This window comes from Saimiri boliviensis, chromosome 12 (genome assembly GCF_048565385.1).
Source record: "Saimiri boliviensis isolate mSaiBol1 chromosome 12, mSaiBol1.pri, whole genome shotgun sequence".
NCBI classification, from domain to species: domain Eukaryota; kingdom Metazoa; phylum Chordata; class Mammalia; order Primates; family Cebidae; genus Saimiri; species Saimiri boliviensis.
This window is the reverse complement of record NC_133460.1, coordinates 23,293,617-23,307,618: the sequence shown is the minus strand read 5'-3', so window position 1 is coordinate 23,307,618 and position 14,002 is coordinate 23,293,617. Positions and strand designations below refer to the sequence as shown.

Sequence of the window (14,002 nt, the reverse complement as noted above, 5' to 3'; positions counted from 1 at the left end):
CTCGGACTTGCACCTGTGGTGTTTGTCTCCCACATGCACTATTCGGGACTTCTTGAGACTTAGTTCTGCATGGAGTTTCACAGGATGTTTCCTGGGAGGAGGGGGCCCGTGCGGTGTGAGGGTTTCACTGGGATGGGTTGAAGGAACTGCTACATTTCCTACCATAGGGAGCACTCACTCACCATGGAGAGCACTCACTGGGTGAGATGAGGTCTGAATGTGGGGCAAGCCCTGAGGGTCATTCTAGGTTAAAGGAAGTCATGGGTACCTGGGGTACCAGGACTTATAGGGCTCCTGTGATGGAAAGGTCTTTTGTTAAAACATTGTGGTGTCTCACGGTACGTGGGTCTCTGTGGGGCTTGCTGGGGTGGGAGTCATAGGAGACCACTGGGCGGCAGGGACTCAGTGATTGGGAAGCTTGTTGGGAGTGGGCCTCAAGGGAGAGTCAGCAATCTAAGGGATTACCTTGCCTCCAGATGCAAAGATGATCACAAGAGTACAGAAGAGGGAGTGTGGGACGAGTTTAATTCATAAAGAAGCCCACTGATCAGAAAAACACCTAACAGCCTGCCCTTGCAGAGATGTCCTTCCTGGAGGATAAGGCCTCCCAGGGGAGGAGGCGGTGGGGACCAGTGTTGTGCTTCAGGCCATCCCCGGAAGCCGGTCCTGTGCTCAGCAGGTAGTGGCAGAGCCTGCAGAGAGTGGCAGGCAGGCCATCAGACACAGTCCCTACACAGATACCCCTGAGCCCTGCAGAAGCCCATCCTACCTGGAGTGATGAGTGGGGTGGCTTTCTCAGGTACAGGACTATCGAAAGGACCACATCAGAGAAGTATCAGGTTAGCCTGGAGGACCTTCTCCCCACACCCCAGACTCTTGCCGCCCCGCCCCAGGAGTACACCTCCTTGCTCTCCTTCCACAGTAACTTCACACAATACCGAGGTCACAGCTTTCCCTGACTGGGGCCCTTCAGGATTGACTATGTGAGTAACAAAGCTGGCTGCAAACCCAGCAAGTGGCCAGGATGCCGTCCACTCTCCAGGTCAGGACTGTCCCCCAATAGGTCTGCCCTGAACAAGGGGTGGACCACTGGGCTCAGCTCACCCACACTTCTTCTGACTGCTCTTGCATTTGCATTTGCTACCTGGGAGGGAGAGAGGGGTCAGTGCTGGAATCAGAGCATTCCCTCTTCCTGCGCCACCCTTCCCCAACAGCCCCACCTGTCCTGCCACTCACTCAGAGCCGCCAGGATCCCAGCAAAGGCCAGGAGCCCTCCGCAGATCAGTCCGCTCAGCTGCAGGTTTTTCCAGTCTGGGGGTGGTAGGCACAGAAAGTGAGCTTGCTCCAGCCTGGGATCTCACTCATTCATTCAAAAGACATTCATAGGCCGGCACGGTGGCACACCCCTGTAATCCTAGCATTTTGGGAGGCCAAAGCGGGTGGATCACCTGAGGTCAGGAGTTCGAGACCAGCCTGGCCAACATGGTAAAACCCTATCTCTACCAAAAATACAAAAAATTAGCTGGGCATGGTGGTGTGTGCCTGTAGTCCCAGCTACTCAAGAGTCTGAGGCAGGAGAATCGCTTGAACCTGGGAGTTGGAGGTTGTAGTGAACTCAGATCTTGCCACTGCACACCAGACTGGGCAACAGAGTGAGACTCCATCTCAAAAAAAAAAAGACATTCGTGAGCTCCTGCTTGGGCCAGCCACTGCTATATACATAAAGAAAGATAAACAAGGCCAGGCATGGTGGCTCACGCCTGTAATCCTAGCACTTTGGGAGGCCGAGGTGGGTGGATCACCTGAGGTCAGGAGTTCAAGACCAGGCTGGCCATCATGGTGAAACCCCATCTTAAAAAAAAAAAAAAGGCCGGGCGCGGTGGCTCAAGCCTGTAATCCCAGCACTTTGGGAGGCCGAGGCGGGTGGATCACGAGGTCGAGAGATCGAGACCATCCTGGTCAACATGGTGAAACCCCGTCTCTACTAAAAATACAAAAAACTAGCTGGGCATGGTGGCGTGTGCCTATAATCCCAGCTACTCAGGAGGCTGAGGCAGGAGAATTGCCTGAACCCAGGAGGGGGAGGTTGCGGTGAGCCGAGATCGCGCCATTGCACTCCAGCCTGGGCAACAAGAGTGAAACTCCGTCTCAAAAAAAAAGGAAAGACAAACAAGCAACAGAGGCATCCTTCTGTGTCTGGTGGGGAAACACTAAGAAGAAAAAAGTGGATGCGCACAAAGAAGGGGCTTTGAAGGATGATCGAGGAGAGCTGTCCTGGAAGATGACCTTCGGAGCTGAGGCCCAGGGGAGAGGAGAGGAGGACCACCTGGGGGATAGGGACTGGGGAAGGGGAGGGGGAGGGGGAGTGAAGGCAGGAGGGTAGGGGTGAAGCGTATGGGGGCCTAACTGCCCAGGCACCAGCCCTTCTCCAGGAGTGTTCCTAAGCATCCTGTGGGTACCCTCCCCTTGCTGGAGACAGGCTCTCACAGAGACCAGGTTTCATTCCCCATCCCACCCAGTCTACACTGGGTTCATACCACCCCTCACCAACTAGTTTGGCAAAGAGGTCCAGGATAGGCGAGGATAGGGTGGGGGTGTGAATATCAGCTCTTACCGTAGTAGAAGGGATCGTCTTTACTGGCTGGAAAAAGGGGTGGGGAAGATTTCAGAACCAGGAGACAGGATATGGTGTCAGAGTGGAGACATGGGCAGAGTGGGCAGGCTGTTTGGGGGGCCTCACTCACCAAACGGGTCACTGGCTTCCAAGGCAGGCAGGCCTGTGTGGGAGGAGCAGAGAAAAAGGGTGGAAATTCATGACACTGGTGTCCAAGTGAGCTGGGCAGCAGGACCCCAGACCCGAGGTTGTGGGGTGACCCTGGAGCCACCAGTTCCCTTCCTCACGTCCTCCCTAGCCCTACACAGTCTCAGGGTTTAGCCCCCCACCCAGAGTCCTGCCTGCCCAGAGCCCTGTCTTCTGGGTTTGCACACTGACTGGGATGACTTGTTATGTCTCTGCCCGCTGAGGAACAGGGAGTGCTTTTGTCTTTTTTTTTTTTTTTTTTTTTTTTTTTTTTTTTTTTTTTCAGTTGGAATCTCTGTCACCCAGGCTGGAGTGCAGTGGTGCAATCCTAGCTCACTGCAGCCTCGACCTCCCAGGCTCAAGTGATCCTCCCACCTTGGTCTCCCAGAGTGCTGGGATTATAGGCCTGAGTTACCATGCCGGCCTGCTTTTGTCTTCAAGCCACTGGTGATTAATGTTTTCCACAGTTCAATTCCTCTGGGGCCATTAGGACCATTTTGCAATATTCTCATTCTACCTGTACTGTCATTTCCTTCACTTTTTTCTCTAAATTGGCAATATAAATGAAGCATGCTGATTGAACACCAGGTCCCCTTTGGGAGATGTTCTCTGGCTTTTGCTGCCTTTGTGGGTGGGGTGAATGCGGGAGGTTCCTGAGAGACTGGGAGAACTCACCTGCCAGTAGGAGAAGGGCCAGGGTCACTCTCTCCATGTCACAGTTCGAGGGGCAGGGCTGCAGGGGGAGAGGCACTGGGGCTGAGTCTGCAGCTGGTGGATCTGCTCCAGGCTTATGGCTCACTTGGCCAGCTAGAGGGGGTAGGGGCAGAGCCCCATGGTGAGAGTAGGTACACAAACCCCATGGATGCTGTTGCTTGTGGGGCGATCTTGGGCAAATGACTACTTTCTGTCTTCCCATCTAGAGAGGATAGTGGCTGCCTGGGGTAGTTGTGTGATTTGAGTAAACATGAGCTAAGAGCTCAGAACTGGGCCTGCACTAAGTAAGTGCTGTAGAAGGCGTTGTGAAAATCCATGTGATAAACCCACCCCCAACTCCTCCCCATAAGGAAGATATGGATTGTTGTCTCTATTTCAGAGGAGAAAAAAAAAAATGGAGCTTAGAGAGGTGTAATCAGATGCCCAGGGTCAGGCAGCTGCTATTCTAAGTCAGGGTCTGGAGCCTGCCTTCCTAACCCCACACAAAGGGCATTGTTATCAGGCCCTAGGATATTGTTCCTAAAGGTCTGGGTCTGGAGTGGCAGGAGTCCAGCACCCTCAGGCGGAATTCTCAGAGAGCCTCCACAAAAGCAAGAGTGCAGAGGAGGGAGCGAGCACTGAGTCCTGGGATAAGGCCACTGCAGCAGTCAGGACCTCCCTTGCCAGCCCTGGCTGGGGACCCTGCTCCAGCAGCCCCAGATTCTGCTCTCAGAGTACAGACCTCCCGGTGGTGCGGCATTTCTCCCTCAAGTTGGAGGTACCCAGGACCCCATTTACTTGTCCTTGGGGAGGCTGAGTCTTTGAGCACAGGCCCCCTCCCAGCCCTCTGCATATTGTTAGCCTAGAATGGTCAAATGTTCAATACTGAAGCCATTGTCATCCTCTGCTGCACCCAGCTCTGGCCTCCTGATGAGATCACAGATCCAGGGCCAGCTGCCTGGGCTGGGTCCCTTCTCGGCCACTTACCGACTCTGTGACTCTGCAGGCTCCTCACCGCTTCTTTGCCAGAGTCCTGTAAAAGGAGGATCATCAGAATATAGCAACCTCATAAGGTTATGTTGATGGAATTATGTGAATTACTCTTTGTCAAGCTTAAGAACCATGCCTAGCACACAGCACTAAAAACCTGTTACAATACATACATCCATAGGCTGGGATGTGGTGGCTCACGCCTATAATCTCAGCACTTTGGGAAGCCGAGATTAGTAGATCACCTGAGGTCAGGAGTTCGAGATAAGCTTGGCCAACATGGTGAAACTCCATCTCTACTAAAAATACAAAAATTAGCCGGGCCTGGTGGCAAGTGCCTGGAATCTCAGCTACTCAGGAGGCTGAGGCAGGCGATTTGCTTGAATCCAGAAAGCAGAGGTTGCAGTGAGCTGAGATCTTGCCACTGCACTCTAGTCTAGGCGACAGAGTAAGACTCCATTTCAAAAAATAAATAACTAACTAAATAATAAAAAATAAATACATCCATAAGTAAACACACGGTCCTTCTGCAGCAGGAGGGAGGCACTGGAGGGAGAGACTGTTAGACACTGCTTCTGAACATGGGTTCTTGAGTCAGGAGCACTCTCCAAAGCTGGCTTCCACCAGCCTTCATTGGTGCTACCTCCACCAACCTGGAGTTCCTGGAATAGGAGGGTCTCAACTCTAGGTCACATATTCTTTTTTTTTTTTTTTTTTTTTTTTTTTTCTGACATAGGGTCTTGCTCTGTTAACCAGGATGGAGAGCAGTGGCGTGATCTCGGCTCACTGTAGCCTTGAACTCTCATGGCTCAGGTGATCTCCTCACCTGAGTCTCTCAAGCAGTTGGGATCACAGGCACAAACTACCAGTTCACATATTCTTTAGCCAAGGGCTGGCTCCTATTTCCTTCAGTCCCCAACCCATCGTCCACATGACAGTGGGTGCAACACAGGAGGCCTCCAAGTGACACCTGCAGCCATATCTGTCCTCAGACCCCTCAACAGGCTCCTCATTAAATTCCTGGGCAGCCACCCCCTTCACCTAGCAGTCCCGAAGTGGACGCCTACTCACCTTCGAGGTCACCTGAGTGAGGGCTCACCTGAGCTGGCGGTGCGGAGAACAGGTCTGAGGACGCTGCTGGGCTGTGGACGGCCCAGGCAGGTAGGTTGGCTCTTTAAACCCCACAGCCCCACCCCGGGACAAATTAGCTGGGCGTGGTGGCAGGCGCCTGTAATCCCAGCTACTTGGGAGGGAACTGGTCAGGCTTCCTGAGACTCAGGTTGACCGGCCTGACACACCCAGGGCTGTGGGGGAGGGGCAGGCCTGGCTGCAAACCCTTTTCTGGCTTCTTTAGCTCACCCAGATCCTAAAAGAGGGGCCCAGAGGGTGCTGGGCAGGATGTTTCTAGGCTCTTTTGCCAGCTGCAGGGGTGCTGGGATGTCTGTGTGGGGGTGTCCTGGGGACCTTGGAGTAGACCAGGAGCCAGGCACTGGCCATGAGGCTCCCTGTGCTCAGCTGTGCCACTGCTGTCACTTGGACTGGGTGTCCACTGAGGGGAGGCTGGTGGCTGATGGGCACCCCTGGGGGGTGGTTCACTCTCTGACAGGGCCGTGACACCCACAGCCTCCCCAACAGCAGAGAGATGGAGTCAGGAGGAGGATAGCCACCCCAGGCTGAGGGGTGGCTGCCTCTCTCTGTGGACCACAGGCCTGCCTTGATGCTGGGGCCAAAACTCACCCCACACAGGCATGTGGAAGACCCCAGGCTTCCCTATTCTACGTTTCCCCCTCCCTAATTCTTTTCTAAATGAGAGACACTTGTCCCTGTCCAGAAGGTAAGGGGGGATGGCTGACAAGGGATGGGGGTCTCTGGGCTGGGAGGGTTAGGGAGGGCAATGGTAGTTTAGATGGTTTGTCTATTTATTATTTATTTATTTATTTATTTATTTTTGAGACAGGGTCTTGCTGTGTTGCCCAAGCTGGAGTGTGGTGGCACAATCTCGGCTCACTGTAACCTCTGCCTCCCAGGTTCAAGCAATTCTGTCTCAGCCTCCCAAGTAGCTGGGATTACAGATAAAAACCCACACTGCTGTGCCCAGCTAATTTTTGTATTTTTAGTAGAGACGGGATTTCACTATGTTGGCCAGACTGGTCTTGAACTCCTGATCTCGGGTGATTCATTCTCTTTGGCCTCCCAAAGTGCTGGGATTACAGGCGTGTACCACCATGCCCTGTCGGTTCAGAGGGTTTAGACAGATGGAAAGGGCAGGAGCAGGAGCTGTGCCTGTGGCTGGTGGGGAGTGGAGGGTGTGGCAGGGGCAGGAGCCAGCACACTCTCTGCAAGGAGCATGAGAGGGAGGAGGAGTCAAGGGTCTACTTTCCTTTGATTTCTCCAGGGGATCTATAAGACCCTCTGCACAGAATCAAGCAAGCAGGCAGGCCCACATGGCTCCCTCTATGTTCAGGTGGGAGCGGGGGTTGGTTTCACTAGTAATGGAAGGTTAAGGCTGGGGCACAGCACTGAGGGTGGTCAAGGTGAGAACAGAGAATTGGGTTTGGTGAGGGGTCCCTGGGGACTAAATGGCTGAGGGAACTTTGGGCTGGGTAGAAAGCATCTCTCTCCCAGAGACATGGAGTCCTCTGTCTCCATGGGAAGCCCCCCAGCAGGACATGGCCTGGCAGGGCCTCTCCTGAGCAGGCTGGTTGGTGGCAGAGAGAGGGGCACTGTCCTTGATCTCTTGCCTGAGCTTACATGAGGGGAGGTGGGGGGCTGGAGAGTGTGGCCCCCTTTTTGAGACAACTCTGTATACTGACTTGAAAATATCTCCCAAGCCTCTCAAGCATCATGAATATATATACACATATATGTACATATATATGTGTATATATACATATATACATACAATATACATATATGTATGTATATACATCATAGGCATGAGCCACTGTGTCCGGCCGGCCCAGACATGCTTTTTTTTTTCTTTTTACCGGGCAGCACGTGGGTGCAGGGCCCCCACCAAGCTGCCCCAGCCATACTTTTAAATGGAAAAAAATATAAAGCAGTCATAGGCCGGGCGCGGTGGCTCAAGCCTGTAATCCCAGCACTTTGGGAGGCCGAGGCGGGTGGATCACAAGGTCAAGAGATCGAGACCATCCTGGTCAACATGGTGAAACCCCGTCTCTACTAAAAATACAAAAAAGTAGCTGGGCATGGTGGCACATGCCTGTAATCCAAGCTACTCAGGAGGCTGAGGCAGGAGAATTGCCTGAACCCAGGAGGCGGAGGTTGCGGTGAGCCGAGATTGTGCCATTGCACTCCAGTCTGGGTAACAAGAGCGAAACTCCGTCTCAAAAAAAAAAAAAAAAAAAAGCAGTCACTTTTGTAAAAATATAAAATATTTGACAGGTGGGGTGGCTGACGCCGATAATCCCTGCACTTTGGGAGGCTGAGGTGGACAGATCACCTGAGTTCAGGAGGTCAACACCAGCCTAGCTAACATGGTGAAACCCGGTCTCCACAAAAACAGAAAAATTAGCCGGGCATGATGATGGGTGCCTGTAGTCTCAGCACCCCAGACTGAAACAGGAGAATCACTTGAACCTGGGAGGCAGAGGTTGCAGTGAGCCCAGATTGTGCCTCTGCACTCCAGCCTGGGTGACAGAGCAATACTCTGTCTCAAAAAAAAAAAAAAAAAAAAAAAAAAACTGGCTGGATACAGTGGTTCATGCCTATAATCCCAGCACTTTGGGAGGCCAAGGCGGGCAGATCACCTGAGGTCAGGAGTTTGAGACCAGCCTGACCAACATGAAGAAACCCTGTCTCTACTAAAAATACAAAATTAGCCGGGTATGGGGGCACATGCCTGTAATCCCAGCTACTCAGGAGGCTGAGGCAGGAGAGTTGCCTGAACCCAGGAGGCGGAGGTTGCGGTGAGCTGAGATCGCGCCATTGCACTACAGCTTGGGTAACAAGACCGAAACTCCGTCTCAAAAAAAAAAAAAAAGCTTTCTACGGCTGGGCATGGTGGCTCATGCCTGTAATCTCAGCACTTTGGGAGGCCGAGGCAGGCAGATCACCTGAGGTCAGGAGTTCAAGACCAGCCTGGCCAACATGGTGAAACCCTGTCTTTATTTAAACAAAAAACAAAACAAAACAAAAAAAAATCTTTCTTTCTACATCATTTCATGGGCATTTATTTGTAAGTACTGGGTTTAATACCTAAGAAGATAAGTTTATTAACCTAGGGACTGACTTTGCATAGCTTCCAGTGTAAAAGGTGTTGCTGCAGACTGAGTGTGTGGCCAGACATTGGGAGCCACTCAGAGGACACAGACACAGTGCTAAAGCATGGTACACATCGTAGATGAGGTAGTGATGTACCGTTGTGCTTGCAGAAGGTACACTCCAAGAGTTGGATTTCTAATCCCCGGATCTGCCCAAGCCTCAACCTGTCCCCTGCCTTGGATGGATATCAATACCACCTGGCTCAGGTGAAATTTCCTTTCCACCTGTTTAAGATTGTAATACCTCATAGCAATAGGAATAGTAATGGTGGATCCCTGAAGAAGGCAGAAGTTGTTGGATGGGGGCAAAAATGCTAGGGCCTTCTCGAGAAGTGCATCTGAGGTTCCTTTTGGAGACCTTCCAAAGCAAAGGTGGCTTTTGGGACTTACAGGACCTCTTTCCTAGGAATGCCTGCTTTCTTGAGGCTTAGTACCCCCCTGTAGCCTGATGTGCCAGAACTCAGCTCAGAAGTCTGGAAGCTTGGGCGGAGTGCCCGCCCCTGTGCTCGCTACAAGGGCATAGTGCGACCTTAAGCAAGATATTTCTCTTCTCTAGAAAAGTTTCCCTCTGGGGTCTCTCTCCTGGTGGCCCCCTTTCTCCTAGGCTACCTATCTTAGGGCCCTTCCCAAGTACAGTAATAGCTCTTGTAAACTAAGCAGTCACTCAAGTGAGCCCTGTCTTCTGAGTACATGCAGCATAATCAGATTCAAAATAGACTCAGTCCTGGTTCCCACTTTACGGATGAGCCAACAGGCAGGATGAGCCAACAGGCAGAAAGAGGGTAAGTCGGAAGTGCACACGGCAAGTTAACAGCCTGGATTTGACTCCAAAGCTTGAGCTGTGAATGGTGCTTCTGAATCTTGAGGTTAACGAGATTTCTTCACAACCTAGCCTGGGAGGGATTAATGCCACAAACGTATACTGAAGGCTGATCGTGGACCACCCACTTCCCTTGCTGCCTGTGCGTGGTCATCAGAGGCTGAGGCTGTCCGAGGCAATGGAGGAACACCGAGGTCTCCTTGCCCCAAGGCCTCTCCCAGCTCTCTCCACGAGGACTACTGGACTCCTGCCTGGACCCCCGCCCCCGGAGTCCCCCTGTTCTTCCCATTTCTTCGCAGATTCCTCGGGCCCACGAATGTGGAGCTCACTCCCTCGGAGGGCTCTGGGGAAGGAGGCGGCCGACTCCGCTCACCTCCTGCCTGGGCTAGGGAGGCGAGCAGCGCCAGGCGCGGCTGATATCCCGGGGCTCGGCCTTAGGCTGACTCCCGCGTGTTGGGCAGAGATAGGCCAGGGTCTTAGCGCAGGGGGCTCTGAGCCCTAAGGATAAGGTCGCACGGAAATGGCACGGAGATCTACCCAAAAGCGACGACCCCCGGGACTCTAGAATTTTGTACCACTTAGGCCGCCAGAAACGACCCCATGGCCTCCAGGCGGCCCTCCCTCAAGAGAGCCAATCGAAGGAGGACTGCTCTGGCCGCCAACCAATCAGCACCAAGGATTGCCGTTGAGGCGGGTCCGCGAGGGAAGTCGCCAGAGAGGCGAGGGCCCAAGACGTGTTGGCGGGGCTTTCCTCCGCGGAAGTGGTCCCGACCCTCTTCGAGTGGATTGGCTGCTCCGGCTTACCGGAAGTGCCGCTCAAGCCCGTGCTCTACTGCGCTTGCGCAGTCGTCCCCTGTAATATGCGCGTCTCCGGTTACTTCTTTGCTGGCGTCTTAGTCCATTTGTTTGGCTCTTTGTGCTGCGCAATGTCGTCGTGTTGGTGGCGGTCTTCAGTAACCGGGACCTTGGAGGCTGGGAGGGATAGCTGATGTGCAGGGCCAGCACTGGGGGCGAGCTCAGGGCGGGCAGGGATGTGCTCGAGGAGTGAGGCCCGCAACCCTGCAGAGGGCGCCCGGTCCTGTTGACTCACTCCTTGCTGGGGTGAGACAGTTGTTAGGGTTAAGTTTGCATTTCAGAACGTTCTGGTAAGGGCTTTGTAGCAGGGTGAGAGTGAAGACCTGTGCAAGAGAAGAAGCCATAAGGGTTCAAGATGCCAGGCGAAGCCACTTACCAACCTTTGCTCGTCCCACGCCTGGGAGAACTCGAGTGGTTTCCTCTAACTGCACAGGTTACCTCTTAGCACCCTGGTGCAACTCCTATTCATGTTTCCCCATACCAGACTTCTCAGCTCTAGGTCACCTCCCTTTCATTTCCTGCAGGCACTTCACATAAATTTTCTGTTTCCACACCATTTCTGACCTTTAAGAATTTCTCATTTCTGTTTTCTTTCCCACGCGGTAGCACAGGCCACCGCTAAGCACAGTCATAGGGAGATACCTGTTGAAATGTGCGCCAGCCCCTCAGGCTATGACACCCTCGAGGACATGGTCAGTGCTCCAAAATCACAGCGCTCAGCATACAGCCTGACTCCATCCAAGGGAAGTTAGGCAACCCGCTTCCTTGTCCCCCCCCCACCCCTAGTCAGAGCCCGTCCTTCTAGTTTCTCCGTATCTCATGTATTCAATCTTTTCTCTCCATCCAAATTCTCATCCTCTCTCCAAGGACCACTGTGAGCCATTTCTACTCTGTCCAGTTCAACAGCTGTCTCACCTGGAAAGCCACTTTTCCTGTTCACCTGCCTCTGGAGGCCCACCTTTCCCAAGCCCTACATCACAGGTATGGGTGTATCTTTCTTGACCACTCACCTCCCTTTTTGCTCAGGGCTGTGATTTCTTTCTTTTTTTTTTTTTTTTGAGACAGAGTTTCGCTCTTGTTACCCAGGCTGGAGTGCAATGGCGCGATCTCGGCTCACCGCAACCTCCGCCTCCTGGGTTCAGGCAATTCTCCTGCCTCAGCCTCCTGAGTGGCTGGGATTACAGGCACACGCCAACATGCCCAGCTAATTTTTAGTATTTTTAGTAGAGACAGGGTTTCACTATGTTGACCAGGATGGTCTCGATCTCTTGACCTCGTGATCCACCCGCCTCGGCCTCCCAAAGTGCTGGGATTACAGGCTTGAGCCACCGCGCCCAGCCAGGGCTGTGATTTCAGGTTGCTCAGCTTCCTGTTCTCAGAGACCTTGGCATATGGATGGAATTCACTGTGGGAACTGGATGTATGTGTGAATTAACTATTGAGTAAAATGACTGATAGGTTACTGAGTATGCAGGGCAACATGGCTCACGCCTGTAATCCCAGCACTGGGAGGCTTAGGGACTTTGAGAACAGCCTGGGCAATATAGCAAGACCCTGTCTCAATAAAAATAAATAAATCACTGAGTAATATTTGGGTGGATGGATACGCTTTTGGATGGATAATTGGGTCTTAATCTTCTCAACAGCCTCTGAGATTTGGTTATTCCTTCCGGGAAACTCGCCTCTCTGACCTCTCTCCTCAGCTAGAGACCACCTGCCTCCTTTCTCCACAAGGATGTTTCAAAGGCTGCTAAAACTTGACATTTCCTAAAATAAATACTTGGTTTCTGCTTTAAACCAGTCCACTTACTCTCTGTGCTTCATCCAAATGGTAAAGCTGAAGGCCTGAGCATCATTCTAGACTTCACTGGTCTCCAAATCCCCATATCCAATCATTAAACTATTCTTATCCATTCAGCCTCCTAAACAGCTCTGTGACTCACCCTTTGCTATCCTCTCACACACATGAAGGGGGTCCTAGCTAGTCAAAAGGCTGAGATGAGAGGATCCCTTGAGCCCATCAGATTGGGCTTCAGTGAGCTCTAATTGTGCTACTGTACTCCAGCTTGGGTAACAGAGTGAGACACTGTCTCAAAAAAAAAAAAAAAAAAAAAAAAAATCTGAAATCCAAAAATGCTCCAAAATCCAAAAGTTTTTGAGCACCAGCATGATGCCACAAGTAGAAAATTCCACACCAGGTCTCATGTGACAGGCTGTAGTCAAACAGTCAAAACTTTCCTTCATATGCAAAATGATTTGAAATATATAAAATCGGCTGGGTGTGGTGGCTCATGCCTGTAATCCAGGCACTTTGGAGGCCAAGGCCGGCGGATCACCTGAGGTCGGGAGTTGAAGACCAGCCTGCCCAACATGGTGAAACCCCGACTTTATATAAAAAAGAAATATATAAAATCACCTTCTGAGTATGTTTATAAGGTATATATAAAACATAAATTATTTAGACGTGGGACCCATTCCCAAGATATCTCATTATGTGTATGCAAATATTCCAAAATCCAAAAAATAAATTCCACAATCAGAAATGCCTCTGGTCCCAAGCATTTTTTTTTTTTTGGGACAGAGTTTCGCTCTTTTTACCCAGGCTGGAGTGCAATGGCGCGATCTCGGCTCACCGCAACCTCCGCCTCCTGGGTTCAGGCAATTCTCCTGCCTCAGCCTCCTGAGTAGCTGGGATTATAGGCACGCGCTACCATGCCCAGCTGATTTTTTGTATTTTTAGTAGAGACGGGGTTTCACCATGTTGACCAGGATGGTCTTAATCTCCTGATCTTGTGATCCACCCGCCTCTAGGCCTCCCAAAGTGCTGGGATTACAGGCATGAGCCACCGCGCCCGGCCATTTTCTTTTTTTTTTTTTTTTTTTGTGACGGAGTTTCGCTCTCGTTACCCAGGCTGGAGTGCAATGGCGCGATCTCGGCTCACCGCAACCTCCGCCTCCTGGGCTCAGGCAATTCTCCTGCCTCAGCCTCCTGAGTAGCTGGGATTACAGGCACGCGCCACCATGCCCAGCTAACTTTTTGCATTTTTAGTAGAGACGGGGTTTCACCTTGTTGACCAGGATGGTCTCGATCTCTCGACCTCGTGATCCACCCGCCTCGGCCTCCCAAAGTGCTGGGATTACAGGCTTGAGCCACCGCGCCCGGCCTCATTTTCTTTTTTTTAATAGAGTCTTGCTGTCACCCAGGCTGGAGTTCAGTGGTGCAATCTCAGTTCACTGCAACTTCTGCCTCCAGAGCTCAAGTGATCCTCCCACCTTAGACTTCTGTATAGCTGGGACTACAGGAGTGCACCACCATGCCCAGCTAATTTTTGTATTTTTAGTATGTTCCAGGTGACTGAGCAGATGAGGTTTTAGTTACATGTTCCAGGTAACTGAGCAGATGAAGTTTTTTAGTTACATGTTCCAGGTAACTGAGCAGATGAGGCTTCACCATGTTGAAACTGCCTTTGCAAAATTATGGCTTGAGACAGTGAAAGAGATCTAACTTAACCGACTCCATCTTGTTTCTAACTGCCAAACTGTCTTTGTTCATTCCTGGGC

General features: G+C 51.8%; 1 protein-coding gene and 1 long non-coding RNA gene across 2 annotated transcripts; one reads left to right on the top strand and one right to left on the bottom strand.

The window, feature by feature from the left end:
- Nucleotides 1-506: 506 nt before the first annotated feature.
- FXYD4 (FXYD domain containing ion transport regulator 4) lies at nt 507-5,649 on the bottom strand. Its single transcript, XM_039477922.2, has 9 exons — nt 5,583-5,649; nt 4,481-4,526; nt 3,476-3,607; nt 2,745-2,777; nt 2,615-2,641; nt 1,237-1,311; nt 1,105-1,144; nt 770-807; nt 507-692 (listed from the first exon to the last, which is right to left on the bottom strand). Exons 3-9 carry the CDS (start codon nt 3,510-3,512, stop codon nt 673-675), a joined length of 270 nt encoding a protein of 89 aa, XP_039333856.1. The 5' UTR covers nt 3,513-3,607; nt 4,481-4,526; nt 5,583-5,649; the 3' UTR covers nt 507-672.
- Nucleotides 5,650-10,390: 4,741 nt separating this feature from the next.
- On the top strand, nt 10,391-13,446 carry LOC104651717 (uncharacterized). The gene is made up of 3 exons (XR_745144.3): nt 10,391-10,874; nt 11,309-11,422; nt 12,088-13,446. It is a non-coding gene; the product is annotated as an uncharacterized LOC104651717 (long non-coding RNA).
- The last annotated feature ends 556 nt before the right edge of the window (nt 13,447-14,002 follow it).